At 42.1% G+C, this 22,529-nt stretch overlaps 1 protein-coding gene across 1 annotated transcript in view; it reads left to right on the forward strand.

The window, feature by feature from the left end:
* myripb (myosin VIIA and Rab interacting protein b) overlaps positions 1-22,529 on the forward strand; it is a gene marked incomplete at both ends in the record, with an annotated part of 98,202 nt that overhangs the window by 73,294 nt on the left and 2,379 nt on the right. The window contains 10 exons of the mRNA XM_083936351.1: positions 9,159-9,245; positions 10,434-10,531; positions 11,137-11,217; positions 11,872-12,033; positions 13,707-13,878; positions 14,310-14,836; positions 16,209-16,358; positions 16,873-17,661; positions 18,135-18,197; positions 22,235-22,423. Coding sequence (XP_083792477.1) covers positions 9,159-9,245; positions 10,434-10,531; positions 11,137-11,217; positions 11,872-12,033; positions 13,707-13,878; positions 14,310-14,836; positions 16,209-16,358; positions 16,873-17,661; positions 18,135-18,197; positions 22,235-22,423 — 2,318 coding nt within the window. The remainder of the gene's footprint in view (positions 1-9,158; positions 9,246-10,433; positions 10,532-11,136; positions 11,218-11,871; positions 12,034-13,706; positions 13,879-14,309; positions 14,837-16,208; positions 16,359-16,872; positions 17,662-18,134; positions 18,198-22,234; positions 22,424-22,529) is intronic.

Below are 22,529 nucleotides of genomic sequence, written 5' to 3' on the forward strand. Positions count from 1 at the left end.
GAGGGGATAAATCAGGTCAGACTTGAGTTTGTACGCCTGAGTGATATGGGTAAAAAAAAAATACCATCATAATCATAACAAAATATGTCGGCTCATATGCAACCCACACAGTAGAGGAACACAGCTACAGTAGACCTAGCTGGCAAGATGTCTGTCATTACCGCAACATTATTACATTTTCCTTTTTGCAGACAGCACGTCTAGCCATTGTGAAAACCATCTGAAGACTATCTTTACGGGCTAAAGTAGCTAGATTTGGCTCACTGTCCTGTCTAAAAATATGTTGGTCAGGAAGAAACTTACAAGTATTTAGCCACAAGAGAAAATTATTTTCCTACAAGTTTGCATAAAATGAAAGCATAACACATTAGGACAATAAAAACATTAACACGATTGTAGACATTAAAAGTAAAGACAGTGATCACTTGGTAGCCGAGTGGTAACAAAGCCACATTACTGCAATGTCCCAGGTTTGATTTAAGCTTTGGGACCTTTGTTGCATGTCACCCCCTCCCATTTTTCCACATCTCCAAACTCCGACTCCAAACTGTGAAATAAAGGTCATACAGAAAACAATGAAAGGTTATGGTATAATATGGTATAAACAATAAATAATAATAGAGATAATCATCGTGGCTGTAATGCCTCATTTTTGGAGCTAAACTGTACGTATCAATCAGTGTAAGACAGCCCAAATTAAAGGCATGAAATACAGTACTGGATACATTTTATGCATTTTACAGATCATTTACTTGATTTTGCTAACATGATAGAGTTGGACTCTACAGTAAGTAGGAAGCTTTCCACGAACAATCAAGATTTTTGTTGTGACCCAAAACCTGCAGTTTTCTAATTTCCTCTGTTTACTCCCCCAAATCAACTATCCCCCCGTCCCACTCTGCTCTCCTCTCCTCTCCTCTGCTCTCCTCTCCTCTCCTCTGCTCTCCTCTCCTCTCTTACATCATCTGGGGTGGAGGAGGAAGGATTATGTGACTCAGCTGCTGGTCCCAGCTCATATGAGCCCAACAGATTAAACTGCTTCCAATTCTCAAATATTGCATCTCCGCTCCCACTAACTGGCTAGCTGACATGCCATATCATTATGGATATACTGTGATGTTTGTGTATGTTGCTTGTGTGTATCTGGATGTTTAAGCACATATTGCTCGTACAGGAGCTTGTACATTTATTTCCTTTTTACATATTTGTATTTTCATATTACGTTTTATATCAGATTGAATTAAAAGGGGTTGTGAAAATGTATTTTTTTTTAAATCCAAGTCTAGACCTGTCAAAAATCTGATTGGATTTGAATTTACTTGAACGAAGATGCCTTTTTAAAACCTCTTTTGCAGCTTAGAATTGGACATGTCAAGTGTTTGAGCAAGCTTGTAAAAGATTATCATGATGTATATCAGGATGTCTGAGCTTTCAGTTGAACAGGATATAATGAGGTTTTACTTCAGCAAGTAAATGAGCACTAGATTGGAAAAAAATTAAATTAGATAAAGATGTTGCTCATTAACACACTGATGTTGCGACATCTCGCTTGGTCTACTTTGCTCCGAGAAAAGGATATTTATTGTGTGGCTCAGAAACTGCCTGAGTCTTAAAACTGGTCCCCTCTCTTCATGCATATAGAAAAGCAGCCGCAGGAATGTAAAACATTCTCATAAACCGTTTCTCAACCATATGTGAAATATAGGCTTCCGCTATACGTGTGCTAGTAAAGTTCTTTTTTTTTTTTATTATCACCAAGGGGCCAATGGTTGTGAAATCAATTCTGCTTGAGTCTGAAATGGCAGCTGACATGACAGTTGGTGAGAGAAATGTTTTGCATCTATCATGTCCCTCCAGAGAGAATGTGTGACCTTCAATCCAACAGGAAGACAACAGGGAGTGAGTGATTTGTACATTCCTGTCCATCACCTCTGGTGGAATGGAGTAACGCTCCTGTGTGACCTGTCACAAAAACCATACCGTCCTCTGGGTATATACAGTATGTGAGCAGGAGAAAGTGAGAGTGTTGCTGTGCATGATAGAAAGAAAGAGTCTTATGGATGAAGTGTTCGAGAGCATGTATTGTAAAGAGGAAAAAGAAAGACATCAGAAAGGAAATAGCTGAATTTCCCTTTTTTTGACAACAGATTCCTCATTAAGTGGATCCGCAGATGCCAAGCACTGATTGGAGTATCTGTTTAGTTAGCAATTAATGTCTTGACGCCAGTATGGCATGAAACCAAGCGGCTGTGTTTACTAATACATACTGTACATTTATCTTGAACACTAGAACTAAAACACTCTTCTTCGGTGCTCAAACTGAAATTAGATCTGAAATTAGATGGAACATTGCAAACCGCTGTGTAGTGTTGTGGTAAAAGGTTAGAGGGCAACTTCAATTAAAACTATAAGGGCATTCAGGAAACACAGACCTCCATTCAGGCATGCTCTGTCTCACGATCTTAATGCAGTGGGAATTTTCCCGGTTGAGAACTCATTTTTCCAATTATTCTTACACCCCATGAATTCAGCGCAAATGCTCGCAATGTTAACAAAAGGGAAAAACAATTCATGTATCCACCCAATGATTCAGATCCGTTCCATGATTAATGGGTGCTTCCTTGGTTTATCATACGCCCTTCCACCAAGTTTCATGAAAATCAAGCCAGTAGTTTTTAGGCCGCATAAGCTTTTGCATTGCAAGGTTACACAAGTATGGCATGGCAGTTGTATTGGTCAGGACGGAAAGGACGGTGTTCAAATGAGCAGTTTTCGAGAAAGCTGCAAGGCCAAGCCATCAGTCCCCTTGAACCGGCTCATTTTGAACTGCTGCTGCACTAGCAGACTTAGGACAGTAGAGTAAAAAAGTCAAACAAAGGAAAAATCAACATGTTAGGTGGTTACCTCAAAACACATTTGCTGTTAGATTAGAAGATCAATGTCACTCTCACGTCTTTATGCTAAATATGAAGCTACTGCCAGCTGCTGGTTAGCTTAGCTTAGCAGAAAGACTGGAAATAGTAAAAACAGCTGGCCTGGCTCTGTCCTAAAGTAACAAAAGCCACTTACCAGCACCTCTCAAGTTCACTAAGTGAAACGTTGTATCTTTCATCTTTCTCTTCCGTTACCTGCGGACAAAAGCTAGCTGTTTCCCCCTTTTTACGGGGTCATCCCTATGTTCGCATAGGTCTATGCCTTCGCTGATTTAATTCAGCATTGAGTTAGGGTTAAAGGTTACGTTTAGGGTCGGGGTTACGGGGTAGTGTTAGGATCTAAATAAGCATATTTGCCGGGCAATTCGGTACTGAAAAAATAAGGGTTTGATTTCGTAGGACCCGGGGAACATAGGAACGCTCCCCTTTTTACAGTCTTTGTGCTATGCTTAGATAATCAGCTGCTGTCTCCAGCTTCATAAAGACATGGGTGTGATGTCTGTCCTCTCATCCAACTCTCTACAACAAAGTAAAAAAGTTTTTTTTCCCAAAATATTAAACTATTCCCTTAAAGAGTGTGTATTCACAGCCTGATAAGTTTATTTGAGGACTTTTTTTGTTTTGTCTAAGGGGTCAGCTATCCCTTTAACATTTCCATCACAGTGTCATTTTGTACATCACTCTTCAGACTACGTCTCTAGTCTGGTTTAATGGTAAAGCGTCATAAAATCTGTCATGTGATGAGTCTGTTACGAAGTATCAAAAGCAAGGCCGATGACTTTTTTCTCTTTTTTTGACACTTAAATCTCATTCATTTCAAACAGGGGATTACTGTTGTCCCACTTTTCTCTCCTGCCTTTTGTGTTTGCTGTCACTGTCTCTTGCCAAATGTTTGTGGGAGGCTTCCCGCCTATCCAGCAAGATGACGGTGACTCAAGAAATGTTCAAACATATTATCACCTTCAAACACAATATTCTCCCTGGTGTGAAAATTGAGAGAAGACAAGCACTGCAGTGTTTTGAAGCTTTCTATGGCTGCAGCTGTCTTTTCAGTGTGATAACAAAGGAAGAGATGTCCTTGTGTATGTGGGACAGAGACTCAATCCCAGCATCAGAGTATGCAATGATGCGCATGTTTCAAAAAAGACAACATTGTTAGTCTTTGTCTTGAATGCACAATTAGAATTTTATTAGTAAAAAAAAACAAAAAAGTACATTTTGTCTGCAGGTTTTGATTCATGCGCATACAGAGTAGCGTAAATAAAAGGTTGTTCAGAATATTAGTCAGACCAATTACAACACATTGACTGCATCTGTTTCTATGTCCATTTCAAAAGTTGAGAACTTCACGCTTCAGAGTTCATTAGTACAGGTGAATTTGGCTACCACTTGTTGGCTTATGAAGCAGTTAATTGTAATTGAATAGTGATTGAAATGTGATTTTCTGACCCACACCATTGTGCTACGTTTAGAGTCACAGTCTGAAATGTGGGCTTCCATTTAAGCTACTGAATAATACAGGCTGTTTCACTGGAAAAGATGCAGAATAAACAAATATAAAACGTCGACAGAAGCTGCGACCTTGCAAGTCTGATTATCTTTCAGTGTTAAAGTTTGCCCTCCCCAGATAGCTTGCATGAAAACTAGTGCGTGTGTTATGTTGCTGATCCACTTATGTCCAATGAGGGGTTACTTAGCCAAAAACTGTCTCAACTTACAACAGTGAAGCAAAGTGAAGCACAGCGCAGAAGTTTAGATGTGGCTAATCTCGTGCGTCAGTGCCAGGACAATGTCAACACGGCTGTTCTCCTCCACCAAAAAAGCAAGATTTGTACTCATTCAAGTACAAACGACAAGGCTTTCTAAAGTGCTTTTTAAGTTACCTGCAGGTGACAGGAGCTTCATTATGAAAATGTCCAAATTAAATACAAAAAGCTATAACTAACAATTAATTGAGATATTTTGCTCCTTCGTTCCGCCTCCATCATTTGAACTCTAAAGACTATGTTGGCCCTGAGACCAATTCATTTCTGCACATGAACACCTTTGGAAATGTTGACACCTGAATGGTGAAAGGGTTATGGATATAAAAAAAAAACGACAACATATTTTCGGTAAAATGCGGTTTTGTCCTAAAAGCTAAATTACAGTGGCATCATCTCTACAAAAGGTGAGTAAAACTCTATAAGCTTATAGGCAAGCTTGTTTACTTTCCACTACCTCCCAGCCTGTCGTGATGTAAACAGCCGTTGTTCTGAGGACATTGTTTACGAGGCTGTGTGTGCTGCCAGATGCTGCATTGTAATTGAAAGGAAACCGTCTGGACTCTCCTTACTCCTCTTCCTCCTGCTGCCGCTGCTGCTGCTGCTGGCACTTCAGGAACGTTAGCTCTATAAGTGGAACTTAACTGGCTCATTTATTTATACAGTCTTTTGTTAGTTCCCTCCGTCTCCGCACATATTCTCTCTTTATGGCTCTGTTTCTTTTAACTTAATCCCTACTTTAGATGTGGAATTGGCAAAAATGTCTGTATTTTAGGGCCAAAACTACAGTGGATTTTCTGATTTTGTTTGCTTCAATTGGTCCCATCAAACCGTATTATTCAACTAACCCTGCCACTAATGAGCAGAGTTTTTGAGTGCTGAGATGTGTTCTTAGAGGACAATGAGATTTTATGTCGCTATTGCAAGATGTTGAGTGCCTTTTGTTTTTCAACTTGCGATACAGTAGTTAACAATTCCTTTTTCTTCCTCACTGGTAGTCAAAAGGGCAAGATATATTCCTAAATGCACGGTCTGTGTCTTAAATCACTCCCTATTTACTATATAGGCCTAATTGACTATATTCATTTTATCTGAGTTTCCATGATGTATTTATTTTTTAGAAACACACATCCATCAGTGACATTGCCAAATTACTATGATTCATTAGTGTCCAAAATCTCAATTTACTATTCCTATTATATAGGAAGTAGTTGTAATATCACTTGTATCTTTTCCATTATTTCTTAACACTTAACAGAAAGTTCACGTTGTTCCCCCAACTTATATTCACACAAACATGCAACACACACACACACACACACACACACACACACACACACAGTCAACACACACACACACAATCCAAAATCAATCCGTCACACACACACTCACTCACTCACTCACTCACTCAGACAGCCATGTAGATGCCAGGTCACCACTATCGTCTGTGTTGTTACCATGGCGATATCGAATGATTTCCTCTTCTACTTCCCTGAGTGGCAGGTGGTGTGTTGGACAAAGGTTAGATGATGTTCATGGAGAGAAAATACAGAAGTTTAATGTGAGGAGGAATGTGGAGTGACAAACACACACACACACTAACCTTCCATCATATCTGCAATGACAAAGCAGCCATGCCATCGTTTAGGACCAATTAAAGACACAACACTAGTCATTGCATCACTGTGGCCTTGTTATATATGAATCATAGTCGGACAGCAGGTGTGAGAGGCAAGAACGGTCATGGTTTAACGAAGTACTTTTTATCCAGCTAATTTCTGTTTATTGTTGTAATACTCATTTCGGCCACAAGAGTGCAAATGAAGAAAATAAAAATATTTCTCACTTGCCTCTCAGGGCTTCTGCGCAAATGCCTCAAAACTGCGAGCCACAACACTACATGTGTAAATATACCAAGTTCCCTCTGACCGCTGACAAACTAATGAAGGAGCGAATGAAATTATTTAGTCCCAATAGACAGTAATACAGGTACAAACATGTGCTGTGTACAGGACTGCTTGCTTCAGGCTGCAGCCATATGACTGACAGTTGACAACAAAACTTTTGTGGATATCTCAAAGATGTCCAAGTTGACAAGTGACAGGCTGTTGTGACAGAGGTTGGTGTTGGTATGTAAACAACGAGCTGGTCTCCCTGTGGGATGAATTATCACCATACCCAGTCCTCAGGAGCTTTCTTAGCCTGTGTGTGTGTGTGTGTGTGTGTGTGTGTGTGTGTGTGTGTGTGTGTGTGTGTGTGTGTGTGTGTGTGTGTGTGTGTGTGTGTGTGTGTGTGTGTGTGTGTGTGTGTGTGTGTGTGTGTGTGTGTGTGTGTGTGTGTGTGTGTGTGTGTGTGTGTGTGTGTGTGTGTGTGTGTGTGTGTGTGTGTGTGTGTGTGTGTGTGTGTGCGCGTGTGTGTGTTGCCCACCCGTTCTTGCGAGGCGGCTCACTTTCTCTGACAGCAGTCCTTTTGTGTCCACATTGTCCTGGCCTGCTGCAGGTAATTTCCCCACCTATTGTGCCCTTCCACACTGCCAGAAACTATAATTCAGCTCTAACCAAGCGAGAACACTACAGCTCTGTCGAACGCCGGCTTCTGTCAGAGCCAGACAACTACAGGAGTGAAGGGTGGGTGGAGCGCGTAATGGTTTGGAGACTTGTTACACCACGTTTCTAGCGGGAGGACTGGGCCTATGAATGGAGATACATGGGGGGCGGCATGCAAATCATATGCGCATTCCTCAAAGTGCTACACACACACACACACACACACACATACATCTTTCAATCTTTCAGGTGATGCTGTGGGCAGATGTTGTAGAAAATATTTTTTTTTAAATGAGTAACAGCATGTCACTGTGAGGTAATGTCAGAGTTTGTGATTGCTGGCCTACAGGCTCTGCACTAAAACGTCGCAGTGCTTTGACAAACAGCAGCTCATCTTGCAGTCCAGCGGGAATATAACATACTGTATCTGACAGTGGGCTCTGCTACTGCTGCTGTCAAGGGAAAAGATGGAGAACATGATTTGATTTTGATGTAATTTTTTTGTTTGCCTGGCTTCATCCTTTCATATGTTGGGCTTAAACCCCTTCTGAAATATTTCTATTAAGTGTATTGTCATTGTATGCAAAATGTATATATTTTAGTAAGATGTACGCTTGTGGGAGATACAAAGAATGCATCCAATGGCAACACTGTGGCATAGAAGAGTGATCGCTGTGTGTCCGGCTGTATTCCTGGCGACGTTGTGGTTAGCTATGGCAGAGATGGGTGAGTGGTTTTGGCTCCTTGAAGGCAGACTCTCACCAAACCGCTGCGAGCATTCAACTGACTGCAGCCTGTCCAACAGGAGAAGCAACAGGACACTGTTTGACTGGATTCATGCTGGAGACCGGCCAAAGATGGGAGTCATGGAGTGTGGTTGAGCTTGTGTTTTGTCAGCAGCAGGAACTGAAGCTTTGGAACAAGGCCTGGGATAGGTTTGGTTTTGGCTCTGGTTAGTGGATGGAAATGAGCTAAAGTGGTGACTAGAGGTGGAACTGGAGCCAGGGTGTTCTTGAGTTTGGTCTGGGGGCTGTGTTTGAGAGTGGGCATGGACTGCGGTCAGGGGATGAGATGGAAATGTACCTGGAGTGTGGTCAGTTAGAGGACTCCGTAGCATTATATTCTACCTCGGTGGCCTGGCAGTCCCCCTCCTGCCTCCTCTGTCTGACACTTTGTCTAACTAATAACCTGTGTGTCCATTTATACCCTCTTCATTTTTACAGCTGGACTGATGAGAAGGCACACAGTAGATGCAAACCACAGGAGAGCTTTCTAACAGGAGTTAATGGGTCACTGAGGGAATATGTGGTTTTAAAAGGCGGGGATGTTGTAACCACTACACGTTCTCTTGGCTTTCATGGCTCTTTAAGAAGACCAGTCTGAGAATTACAGTCGAAAAATGTTCCATTTCTGGTGACATGCATGTCCCTTTGCTTAACTCTAAATTTTGTCGTTAGTTTGAAAAGACATAAATATAACTCACAGGAGACTTAGCCTGTATGAGCTGTAAAGAAAACAACACACTAAATGTTGATGCGTATGTCCACTGAGAATATTCCCTTTGATAAGTGTCAGCATGTGATTCATTCGAAAGGCAAAGGGAATGTTCGTTTTCTTTCAAATGACATTTTTGTTTCTTTTTTTGTGTTTTTTCATACAAAATAGAGACACAAAGTAGAAGAAACCAAACTATACAATTGAGAAGATGACACAATGGAATTGGGAATACAGTTGACAAGAGTACAAAAAGGGGTTTTGTGCGCAGTGTAACCTACTTTTAATGCAGCAAGAGTGTAAAAGAATATGCAGCTACATTATTATATGGCATGATATGAGCCGAGTATTTGCAATTCTCTGACAGGCGTCAATTTAAAGGCTTTTATCTGAAGACTTCGTTTGTCGTTCCCCTCCTTTAGAAAGCAGCATTCACGAGGGAAGCACCGGCAATGACAATGATGACAGCATCTGTGGCAGCGACTCCGCCTTCTACAAACAGAGTGAAGGTGAGCGATGCGGTGCAGATGGGGGATTTCAGCCACAATTATATCTGACATTATCTTTTCCACTTTAGGCATTTGTTGCCTGCTGTAGAAGATATATTGATTTTTTTTCACCATTCGTCCCATTTTCTTAAAAGGTTGAGCTTTTATGTTTAAAAGCTCAATAATTGTTCACACCAACACAATGCTAAAGCGAACTGAAACACAGGGTGGCAGTTCTTGTTTGATCATTAAACTGCAAACACATTAAAAATTCACACGCAAGCACACACACATGCATAAATCCACAGGACGCACATAAAACCACTGACATGCTGTCTGCAACAAATGCACATGCACGCACAAATAAAATGAAAGCCTCCTACACGCCACAGACAACACATTTAGACACACGGGCTTGCACCATTTTCTGCACACACACAAACATACACACATACACTCCTTCATACACAAATAAATATGCAAACAGCCAAATAGCTCCGATCTAATGATTTCATCTGTTTGCCAGTAGTCATGAATTGTTTATGCAATGATCAATTTAGATAATGGCAGCTCTTGAGAAGCTTGTGTGTGCGCTTGTGTGTGCGCTTGTGTGCGTGTGCGTGTGCGTGTGCGTGTGCGTGTGCGTGTGTGTGTGTGTGTGTGTGTGTGTGTGTGTGTGTGTGTGTGTGTGTGTGTGTGTGTGTGTGTGTGTGTGTGTGTGTGTGTGTGTGTGTGTGTGTGTGTGTGTGTGTGTGTGTGTGTGTGTGTGTGTGTGTGTGTGCGTGTGTGACTTTTAAAGGGTTAAAGCTAGGAATAAAACTAGTCAAGAGCAAAGGTTCCCAATCATTTTTGCATTTGACCCTTTAAAAGAGCACTCCAACTCTTTAGCATTTGTGTAACACTGTTTGATCACAATGGACCAAAAACATTAGAAAATGTATGCAACAGATTTGAGCTACCTGTTTTAGAATACTTCTTAGAGCCCAGAAGAGCTAAAACTAAAACATTCATTTGAATTTGTGAAGCACAACAATGTTTTTTCCCTCTCTCATCATCTTGGGACCCAGTGGAGGGGTTGTGACCCCCATGTTGGGAACCCTTTGATCAGAGTAGAACGTAAAGGGAGCTGAATGTGTGTTGAGGGATGAAGGGCTGTTTGGAGGTTGTTAACAAGGTGTAATATCACAGAAATGTTTATGTGCGGCACAGGACACAGTATGGCAGAGACGCTCACAGTCGCCCTGCGGGTTGCTGAGGAGGCCATAGAGGAGGCCATTGCCAAGGCAGAGGAGTTCAGTGACAGTTTGGTGAGACATTCCTCTCTTCCCCTTCTTCCTTCCTTTTCTCTCTCTGTCTCCCTCTTCTCTTTCCCATTTGCCTCTCTTTCCTATCCCCGCTTTCTCCGTCACGGCCTTTTAGTTCTCTCAGTATCACCGGGGGGCAGTCATGGTTTTTGGCTAAGATGTCTGCACTCCTGGTAATTCAGTCACATTGAACAGTGCGTGTGCGTGTGCGTGTGCGTGTGCGTGTCCCTGTCCGTGTGTGTGTGTGTGTGTGTGTGTGTGTGTGTGTGTGTGTGTGTGTGTGTGTGTGTGTGTGTGTGTGTGCGTGTGTGTGTGCGTGTGCGTGTGCGTGTGCGTGTGCGTGTGCGTGTGCGTGTGCGTGTGCGTGTGCGTGTGCGTGTCCCTGTCCCTGTCCGTGTGTGTGTGTGTGTGTGTGTGTGTGTGTGTGTGTGTGTGTGTGTGTGTGTGTGTGTGTGTGTGTGTGTGTGTGTGTGTGTGTGTGTGTGTGTGTGTGTGTGTGTGTGTGTGTGTGTGTGTGTGTGTGTGTGTGTGTGTGTGTGTGTGTGTGTGTGTGTGTGTGTGTGTGTGTGTGTGTGTGTGTGTGTGCGTGTGCGCGTGTGTGTGTGCAGGAGAAGCAGAATGAGGCTCGGTATTTGCAGGACCACAAAGAGGAGCTCATAGAGGAACTTGCCACAACAATTGTACAAAAAGTAGGTCGTTGTAAGTTTACATTTTTTGCATGTTTATTTTGTGTGTGAAAGTGTAACCGTCCATGGAAAGACCATTATTATGTTGCCCGAAAGCATTTCCATTGGTTTTACATATTGGTAGAGAGATGGCACAGCAACACAGAGGATTCAAGTTGTTTTATTCTTTTGAAATTAGGATTACACAACCATGTGAGAAAAAGAACAGAAAGAATAAGGGGTTCTGCCCCTTATGGAAGGCACATAATCTTCGGATATGATATTTTAGTTGAAAATAATTCAAATGAAAACCGCTTTAATCATTTTAATCGTGTCTTGTAATTTGCATACACAAGTGGACACAAAGTTTGCATTTGTTTGATTGCTTTCAACTTTAAATTAACATTTGTTGGCCATAGAGTCTTTGAAGGTGAAATAATAATATATTTAAATGCAGATACATAATATTACACGAACATTCAAATGGAAACTGGATTATTCGTTTTACATTTCATTATAGCAAATTATTCATGCCCAAGTGTATTCGGGTGGCATTTTCATTTTCCAATTTGCAATTATTATTATGATCATTTATTATTAAGATAAACCCTGCCATACGCTTACATATGTATCTTATTTCCCTTTCTTCTTTCGCTCCTTCCTCTCATTGCTTCTCAGATCATCCAGAGGAGGAAGCGTTCAGAGATGCAGACAGAGTATGACTTTGTCTGGCCTCAGCCTCAGCCCTTGATCCAGCCCAGTGAACACTCCTCTCCGACTCAGCCTCAAGCTTCTTCGCAAGGACCGCAGGACCCCTTCAAGACGTCCTACTCCCTCTGGGTCAGTATCAGCATCCGCTCAAACCGTCAAAGACAACAAACATATCCGGTGAAGTCATAACAAGCGTGTCCTGTCTGCGGGTTTAAACTGCTGAGTCTTGGTCAGAAGCATTTAGCTCTTCCATCATGAACCTTGTGTTTAAAGAAGGCTGGTTTGGTTTGGCAAACAACTATTTGCTATATAAAGCTATAGTGGAGTAAAGGCCTCCTGAACAGAAAATGAAGTCACTCTCCCTCTGTGTTTGTTGTAATGAGAGATTCTCTGTTGTTTGTTGTAATAGTCGGTCCTGCCACACGTCCATCTTTCACGTGTTACGGTGGGAGACGTATGGAGGCAATCCCAACGCTACTCAGTATTTCGAGTAGAGCACCTTTAAAAAAAGTACACACACACCCAAAGAGAGTACACACATAGGCACACATACACACATATCAGCAATGCACACACACCCAAAGAGAGTACACACATAGGCACACATACACACATATCAGCAATGCACACACACCCAAAGAGAGTACACACATAGGCACACATACACACATATCAGCAATGCACACACACCCAAAGAGAGTACACACATAGGCACACATACACACATATCAGCAATGCACACACACCTGGCAGTGGTGTACGCTAGAAGTCAGCAGGGATTCGTAGAGATTTGTCACCGTCCCGCGTGGGAGCGTAGCATCAAAGCTGCGCTCCCATGGCCTCGCCGTTCTGTTTCCCACTGTTTCACTCAGCAATGATCAAAGTCCTGTGAAATACGAGGGGATCCTCTTCAGCAGCTCGGCCCGCCATGGGACGGGCTCTGTGTATCTGCTCTTTGCAAACACACTCGCTCAGGCACTACGCATGCAAATGCATTCTGAAATCTGTTCTGCTTTAACATTGATCCTTAGGGTAATCTTCATGGTGCATCCCACCCAAAAAAACTAAACCTAAAGTAGTCCCTTGTCAAGAGGGGAGGGGCAAGCAAAATATTTTTTGACAGCATTTTTTAAAACATTTATGAAAATGTTCATGAAAACATTATAGAGATATTTTATGATCATATGGAAAGGTAGTTGCACAAGATTCTCCTCTCTCTCTCTCTCTCTCTCTCTCTCTCTCTCTCTCTCTCTCTCTCTCTCTCTCTCTCTCTCTCTCTCTCTCTCTCTCTCTTTAAAAACATGCTAGTACAGCAGTGGTATAGCCACAGCGGATATTCTATCAAATTCTGAACAGTAAAAATAACAATATTTCAGAATAAATCAAGTATTAATACTTTGATTTCCAGAGTAGATCCTCTGAGCTCTGCCTGTGTTATTTAGTTGTTTTCTAGCTCCACCTGCTGATGAGATTGTTGAATCACAGCCACAGATATACAGTTTTCTGCCCAAACAGGAAGTAGACTAGCCAGTATTGTACCTGTATTGTACATACTATATAAGTAGTATTTGTGGATATTATACGTTATAACTTGTTTGGAGCTTATTTGATTGAAAGTCAGTCTGAAGCACCAGCTCAAGATGAGGATGAACTTAACATTTCTTTAGCTGTCTGACCTTTATGCCGGCAGAGGTGCATGCACTTGTGAGTCTACACGATATATTCATGACGGCATTTTGTTGCTCACAAAACACACTTGTGTGTCTCAAACCTGAGAGTTATTTAATGTATTGTGCTTGCAGCGGTCACGGTCAGCGTTCTCCCTCACCAGTGACGACTCTCCGGATAAGGGTCCAGAGGAACAGGGTGCCGGAGCTGGTGGTGGTGGCTTGCAGGAGTACGCTTCTCTGAAGAGGGAAGGCAAGGCCACGTCTCTACCCAGCTGGAAGAGTGTCGACCGCCTGGACAACTCCAGTAAATATCACACTCACAGGCTGTTTAATGTCAGTTTTCCTTTGCTATCGGATTGGATTTAATAAATGACATTTACTTGCACAAAGATTTTGGCTACAATTTGACTCCTTTATTGCTTTTTGAAATAATAGAAACATACATGATGGCTGGGTCATATTTACTGTTTCACTGCATTTCCCAAAAAGTCATACTAGCCTTATAAAGTTTAAGTATTGCTTGGCCTTAAACACTCACCCCCTATGGATTAAAACGGTGATAATAAATGTCAGTACATATTTTGTCAACACTTGGATAAAGTCACTGCCTCTGCTGTTGCCTCTGTGCTCAGTGGCTCTTAAAAGCATCGCTCTGGAAGAAATTGGGGTCACAGTCACACAGCCGTTCCAAAAAGTGCAAATAGGAGTTGCTGCTGTCTGTTCATGTTCTTCCAGGTGCATCCTCAGTGCTCCAGAGCCCAGACGGTAACTGGATCGCTCTGCACAGCTCCCAGCTGTCTCGGCCCAGCCTGCTAACCAAGAGGAAGAGCCTGGTGTTCAGTGCGTTGGAAAAGGAGTCTGGCGTCGTGTCAGCTTACGACGAGATGGGATCCGACTCCGAGGAGAACGATGAAGGAGGCTGGGGCGCAGCGTTGAGGCAGTTCCGCCGCAAAATGTCTGATGAGACTTACTACACAGACTCGCAGCACGACCCGGAGTGGACGTACACCCAACACCTTCCCGTTACCTCACCGTCCTCCGGCCAGTACACCAACACGGAGACTCTGAACTCAGACTCAGAGGCCTCGTCGGTGTTGTCCGCATGTCCTCGCAAAGCGCCTCACAACCTGCTGAGGAAGAAAGGACCGCCGGACACACACCTGCACCCTCATCACCAGCCCTTCTACCACCAACACCATCACCAGAGCTTCTCTCCATATCCACTCCCCCCAGAGGCACTGGATGTCAACTTTAACCCGAAGGTGATTTATCTTTACATTACAACCTTGGATTATTCTCTAGTTGCATGTCTTATGTAAAAATGTACTTTATATTACTAGATGGGATGAATTTACACAGGAAATGTAAAAATTGGGGGGGAAAAAAACATCTGAAAAGTAAGTTTAGACACACCTGTATTGATTGTATAGAAAGTAACTTGTGTAATGGCTTAATGAATTAAGAAATTGTGCGATTTTCTTTAACAATATAATGATGCATCAATGTGTACATTTATAGCATTTATAGCTGGTTGGGGTGGAGCTGTTTAGCTTAGCCCTGTGGTTCTCAACCTAGGGGTCAGGCTCCTCCAAAGGGCCACATAGTAAATCTGAGGGCTCGTGAGATGATTGATGTAGTAGGAAGCAAGAAATCCCTTTTTTATTATTATTATTTTCTGTAATCATTGTTTTCCTTGTGAAATGGTAATGATAATTTGATTTCTTTGTGCCTCAAACATTTTTTCAGTTCAATCATCCATCTTTGGTGCAATGCTATCAACTCCTAAAAACATCTGAAACATAACAAGACACTGCTTTTTTGAAAGGGATCACAGGTCAAAAAGGTTGTGAATAATCATACTAATATACTGTTTATAAAGGGCTTTTCTTAATTGCTTAACAAAATAAAATATAGCCAGACCAGGTTGAAAAATAAGACTAAGAAAGCACAGTACAGCACATTGTAAAAACAATAAAATGGATAGGAACAAATAAATGGTAATAAAAACCGTATGAATAAGGACATGCCAAACATTTCCAAAAGCTTTCACAAAGAAAATAAGTTTTAAGGAAGGATTTAAAAGAAGCTAGTTACAGTGTGTCTCATTTCAGTGGGCAGATAGTTCCATAGTTTCTGGTCTTATAGCAAAAGCCGGATCCCCTTTTGTCACAAACTGTGACCTGGGAGTAAACAGCATAATGATAATAAGTTTATATTGTTTTTTTTAAATAATAAATTAAATCCATCATAGCTGTCGGAAGAATGTAAAATATAGTGGAGAATAAAGTATTTTATTTAAGTAGCATTAAAAATCCAATGTGTAGGATTTAGGTTTGATCTGTTTAAAGAAATGGAATATAAAATAAGATAAAGTATGTCTTTTTTAAAATGGCACAATCACCTGAAAATAACAATCGTGGTTGTGTCACCTTGGAATGAGCCAATCTACACAGGGATCAGAACCTCGTCCATAGAGTCCTCCATTGTGTCAGCCATCGTAGTTCTCCAATACGCTTGGCACACAAGAGAAGTTTCAACTGGTTGCAATCTGCTAGATGCCACTAAATCCTAGACACTGGATCTTTAAATGGAAATAAGTAAAGTACTGAATGATGCAAATGTACTTGTTCCCAGGTAATGGGAGACAGCAGTGAGGCTGAGGAGAGGCAGAGTGACCCGATCAGAAGATCACGGCGACGCAGGAAAAGCAAGAGAGAGTCGTCAACGGAGCAGAGCAAGCCTGGAGGCCAAAGCCACGCACAGTCAATCTACCCATTAGCACAGGTAAACTACTTCTCAACAGTGTTTGCAAAACCAAGTCAGTCAAGGTGGGTTAACTCTTTTCAAGCACAAAATAAGTCCTGGTTCAGGGGCGGCGGGTGGCACAGTGGTGCGAGCAGCCGCCCCATTTAAGGAGTAATAATTAATAATAATTGGGGTGGCAGTAGCTCAGCTCGGCTGGGAACTGTAGGGTTGCCGGTTCGAGTCTCTGTGTGGACCATGAATGGAGTGTGGACGGGTGGCTGGAGAGGTGCTTGGGGCGCTGATTCATTGGCAGCCCCCTCGCTCTGACATCTCCCCATTAATTGCATGTATAGAGGTCCTGCATGTGTGTGTGTAATGTGAATGATAGAATAACAGAGTGAAAAAATTGAATTTCCCCTTGCGGTATGAATAAAGGCATTCTTTACATCAGTCTTCTGTGTGAAAGGGGTTATTTGTTAAATAATGAGCACTTGATATGGGTGTATTATGCTTTCTGAGTATGTATGTATGTCCCTTTGTCTTCCTACTAAAGGAGAACAGTGGTTTCCTACTAAATGCCCTTCTGAAGAGGGGTTTAAGTGAGGAACAGTCAATACAGGACACAATGCCAATGGCCACAGCTGCGCCGGACGCCTTTCAATTAGATGCCATGACACCCGAGCCAGAGGACTTGGACACAGTGGCCCCGAATTCAGCAGCCCCGAGCCCCCTACAGCCCCACTCTCTGGCTCCGGGGTCCCAGCTCCCACCCAGCAGCACGGGGCCTGGAGACCCTCTAGAAGAGGAGCTTCGATCCCGACTCAGCCAGCTGGTCAGCCGTGGAAACAGCAAAGACAGCAGCTCATCCGAGGATGAGCGCACAAAGCGGCCCGCAGACAAACAGATGGATAAAGAGGGCAACAGGCAGAGAGAGAAGACAAGGCCAAAAGACACCGCAAGAGAAATGCAGAAGGGAAGCGACAGATCAAGAGACAGGAGCAGCGTAAAGGAAAGAGAGAAAGCAAGTGAAACAGTGGAACAAGTGAATGGTCAAGAGGTGAGAAGAAGTGAGAGACTAAAAAAGAGCCCTTCAGTGAGAGAGGAAGGAAGTGTTTGGGAGAGGAGGTTAGATATAGGAGTGGAGTGTTTGGAAGAGAACGTAAACGACCAGGAGCAGAAGAGAGGCGATAAGAGAGAGAGCAACAGACAAAGTAAGAGACAGCATAAAAGAGATGCAGAGAGGGAAGCAGGACAGAAAGGAGGGGCAAGGAGAAGCGGATCCAGCGCAAGTTCACCTGCCATTACACCGTCTTCTCAGGAGGGGGTGCTGTCAGACAACCAGGTGAGGAGATTAGCGAAAGTACAGTAGATGTGATTTGTGTCCACCGCTCATCTGCGGCTGTTGGTCTGTGTGTCTGCCATTTGATGAATTTATTTCTCTTCCTTCCTCACTTCACCCTCGATAACTCTTCATCCTCCCACCTTCCTCTTGTTATTTATGTGACAATCACTGCGGCCCTTCTCTGTCCCTCATCCGGTGTTTTCCCTCTTTCCTTTCTCTTTCTTTTCCTGCTTTCTGTGTGTGTGTGTGTGTGTGTGTGTGTGTGTGTGTGTGTGTGTGTGTGTGTGTGTGTGTGTGTGTGTGTGTGTGTGTGTGTGTGTGTGTGTGTGTGTGTGTGTGTGTGTGTGTGTGTGTGTGTGTGTGTGTGTGTGTGTGTGTGTGTGTGTGTGTGTGTGTGTGTGTGTGTGTGTGTGTGTGTGTGTGTGTGTGTGTGTGTGTGTGTGTGTGTGTGTGTGTGTGTGTGTGTGTGTCAGGAGGGACAGAGTGACTCGGAGCAACAGCAGAGGCTTCAGTTGCTCTCTTCTCTCTTACAGCAGGTGAGATAAGATGAGTTGCATGCCGAGGACATTCAACTCCAATTAGACATTGAGCTCAACATGCATATATACTGTACACACACACGCAACTGTGATTAAGTTGAATTTGACTTTTGCCGGTGGTGTATTTTTCCTTACTTCGGTAGGTTATGGAGCTTCAGGCCTTTATAGTGTAGCTAAAGTAGCGTGTAGCAGAAAATGTTGCGGCTATCTAAACATCAAATGGTGACATTTTATGTGTTTGGACCTCAAAATATAAAAACAAGGTCTTGTTTTTACCCTTCCTGCTTTGCCGTGGCTTCCATCCATCACAGAAGAGCTGCAAATATATATATTTTCTTTAATAAAAGCCTCTAAAGGTCAGAACACCACACAGCCAGAGGCCCAGGTTGTGTTTTTGCATCAGAAGACAACTTATTTATTTATTTTTATTGTAAAAACTGCCTCTGCTCTGTTGCTATAGCATCAGTTTCTTCATCTTTTAACCACTGCTTAATCTGACAATGACATAATGACAATCAAGTTCCAAACAAAACAACAAAAAATGTAGAACAGTAAAAAGAGGCATCCATATATCAAACGAATGCAAATTACATCCTTTGAGGTATTTATATATTTTTAAAAACGTCAACAAAAATCAAAGTATATACAGAATAATGGTCATAATTATATTAATAGACAAATTGCATCCTATATTACTAACTCTGAGCAGCTTTGGGGAATATAGTGTGTCCATACTAGAAATCTTTACACAAAGGTGTTAGTAGGCATACTAAATGTGTTTGCTTGATTGTGCTGGTAATGTACACTATTGTCCAGCAATGTACTGCATGAATAAATTGTAATTTACGGTGAGACACCTTTTCCTTGCCCATAGTGACAGTCAACCGCATACTAACTATAAAAGCATGTGATGTATACAAAAGCATATACTTAGTGCCATACAGTATGTACTGTACGTTATTATGTACACAGCGATGGTCCAGAAATTGCCCATATTTCATAAACTAGGTGTATAATATTTAAAATATAGGATCCCTGAGGTTAAAAGCGTTGTTCCTGTATTGATGTTTTCATATATTTAATCCACTCATTCATGAACCTATGGACAAGTCAAAACCCCACATAAAGGCAGGTCGATATTTAAAAACACACCCACACGCACTTGGACGGGCACTTACGCTCTCACCTCCTGTACTACTTTTACATGTGAGGCGTGTGGGTCGATGGTGGTCTTTAGCCAGACTCATTATAAAGGCTCCTGTGACTAATGCTTGTCTTTTACAAAGTGTGTCACACATGTACCAGCGAGATCTATTTCTGCTGGTTTTTCACAGCCCCCTTTGTAACCAACCAGGACGGCTCCGTTATCTGAGAATAAGGGAAAACGTGGCAGTGACTAATATTTGTGGCTTTCTTATTATTTTCTGTTTCTAAAGCTGCTCCTGATGTTTCATGAATACACTTGAAGAGCTGAATTTAAGTGCACTCAAGTAAATCCAACATCCACAAAGTGACAACTGAAAAGAGGCAAAACGACAAGAAATAGATCATTTTTACACATTTTTACATATGTGCCCCAGTCTGGCTTTTCCAGTAAAACCTTTCTTAACCCTCCCCTGCTATTAAACCAATTCTTACCTTTTGGGCATTTTTACACTTTTCTTTTACAATCCTAAATTGCTCCTAATAAGTGAATGGCACACTAAAATGTAAATAAAATCCACCAGGTGTTGAAACTCAAAAATAATTAATTCTCATATATTTCTGATAAAAGTCCGACCAATCATTTCATTCGATCTGAAAAAAAAGGTTTGGCAAGCTTCCTGCCTGTCATCCATTGCTCCGTTTCACTTGCGCTGCTCATGCTGCGTTCAAGTGTCATGGGAAGTCCAAAGTCTCGGTCCTCCAACTAGGAAAAGTGTACTGGAATGCCGGTCACAGTGAACCTCCTACTGGCAAATTTGGGATCGGTCAATCTCTCACAAATTCACTGTTGGGAGGTTTCACTTTGACGGGCATTCCATTGCACTTTGCCTAGTTGGAGGTTCGAAACTTCGGACTTCCCGTGTTGCTGGAACGCAGCATTTCTCTCTCACCGCACGCGTCCGGGGAGGAGTGAGCAACAGAGGTTGGGCAAGGGGAAGAAGGCGGGACTTTGGACGGAAGCACTGTGAGACATGTAAGAATTGCTTTAACTATTATAGTTATAATCCTAAACCTCAGAACTCCAACTCCCAGCTACTATTTTCCTTACATTATATTTCTATCTTGATATGGAACCAAACTATATTTTATACACCCTACGTTTACTGTTCAACATCAACAGCAGTGTGCCCTGTATGTGTCAGCCTGTTGGTGATGGCTCTATTTCTTTGGAGAGCATGAAACATCAGACTCCCCAAACATCAATTTTTCCATCGACCAACCCAAATCGATATCTCAGACCATCCATCTCTTCTTCTTCAGTCTTCAAAGAGGTTTGATTTGCTACCTCTCATCTAACAGCCAATACTGTGTCCTGTCTCTTGTCCTGTCTCTCCCCCCAGCCTGCCTCTCCTGTCACCCCCTAAAACTCTTCCTTTCAGACTCTCACACTCTCTGTCTGGCTGAGAGAGAGGGATCAATACGCCTCCGATCCCACTGATCAAAGCTTCAGCCAGTGATTCATTCGTTTTTGAATTACATCTGTCTCTCTTCACTGTCCGTTCTATTTCTTACTTAGTGTTTTCAATTATTCAGAAAAAAACAGCAGCTTTCTGTGCTGGGCATCTGCGCCACTGAATTATTATTCGCCAGAGATAGTCTGAGTTTGGAAACAAGCTTGGATTTGGATGAACAAGCTGCTCCAGTTTGCACTGATTGACAGTAAACACAACAAGTGAACAGATAGTGGGAGACCTCCACCAACTGTTTTTACATCCATTCTGAAAATTAATGAGCTGAGGCTATGGCATTTAACAACACTTTTTGGGGTACGTTTTTTTCTAAGCTCATATACCAATATTTAAACTAAAAGGTTAAAACAGATCATTTTCAATCAGCAGGTTCATAAAAAAACAATTAGGTATTGCTTGTTATGGACATACAAGCAGGTATATAAACTTTAATTTGAAATGTATAACCCAAGTAGGATATACTTTAAGGCAATACAATCAAAAGAATAAGTATCAGCCAAGTATACTCAGACTTTTCTGTACACTAGGCAGTACAAGCCAAGTAATACTAAAGTGTACTTTTATCAAGTATACTGTATATCTGATAAATACATAAAAGTAAACTGAAAGCATGCTCTCTTGGTTTTTAGTTTAAAAGAAGAACACTATTAGCACACTTGAATAAACATATTTATCATAAGGGCAATATACTCCATAATTGTTATCCTTCAATAAGCTGCACAGTAATAATCAATATTCGGTTCACTGCAACAACTGATCAAAACCTTTAAAAATAAAAGATCGATTGGCTTTGTCTTGAAACATTCTTGGCTTCCTTTCTTCCTCCTCCTCGGTCCTCATTACTGCATTTTTCACGTCCAATTCTTCGTTCTTCACCCTCTAATAGAAAGCACATGTTTACAAAACACCTGATTAGAGTGACTAATATGCTTTATGTGTCACCTCTGCACAATGGTCACCTGCAGAACCGTGCAGCTTGAGTGTGTGGAGTAGAGACAGAGACAAGAGACAGACGGACCTTTTAGGTTAAGCTACGTTAACTTTATTTGCTTCATGTTCAGATGAAGATTTTAATATGTTTCCCTAATGATTTTATAATGTCCAACCACTGAGATTGCATATTTGCATTTAGTTACATCCCCTTGCTTGCTGAATGAAAGATATTTTTTCATTATCGTGTTATGTCATTTTCATTAAATCAAGTCCATCAAGAAGGGTTTCCAGTTCATCAGCGCTCCTCATTTGTGTGGCTATTAACAATTTAATTAACTAGACTTCTCTCTGTCTGTGTGTGTGTGTGCGTGTGTGTGTGTGTGTGCGCGCATGTGCATGTGTGTGTGTGTTCTTCAAATGAAGCAGAAGTACTCGGCAGCCTCTCTCTGCAGCATCACCACCGAGGTGCTGAAGGTTTTGAACGCTACAGAGGAGCTGATTGGTGAGGCGGGAGGTGAGAGCTACACCCCCTCCGAGTCCATGAGTGCTTCTCCCCTCTCCAGCAGCTCCGACACCCGCAGGCTGGACCAGAGGCTGACCAAGATGGAGGAGAATGTAAGCTACAGGACACCTTTGTTTCACCCCTCACACCCAATAAAAAAGTTTGTGGAGATTCATTGATATTGGGAACTGAACGTCTAGCGGACACTGCATGTGCCTA

The sequence above is a fragment of the Echiichthys vipera genome (assembly GCF_963691815.1).
Source record: "Echiichthys vipera genome assembly, chromosome: 21".
NCBI classification, from domain to species: domain Eukaryota; kingdom Metazoa; phylum Chordata; class Actinopteri; order Perciformes; family Trachinidae; genus Echiichthys; species Echiichthys vipera.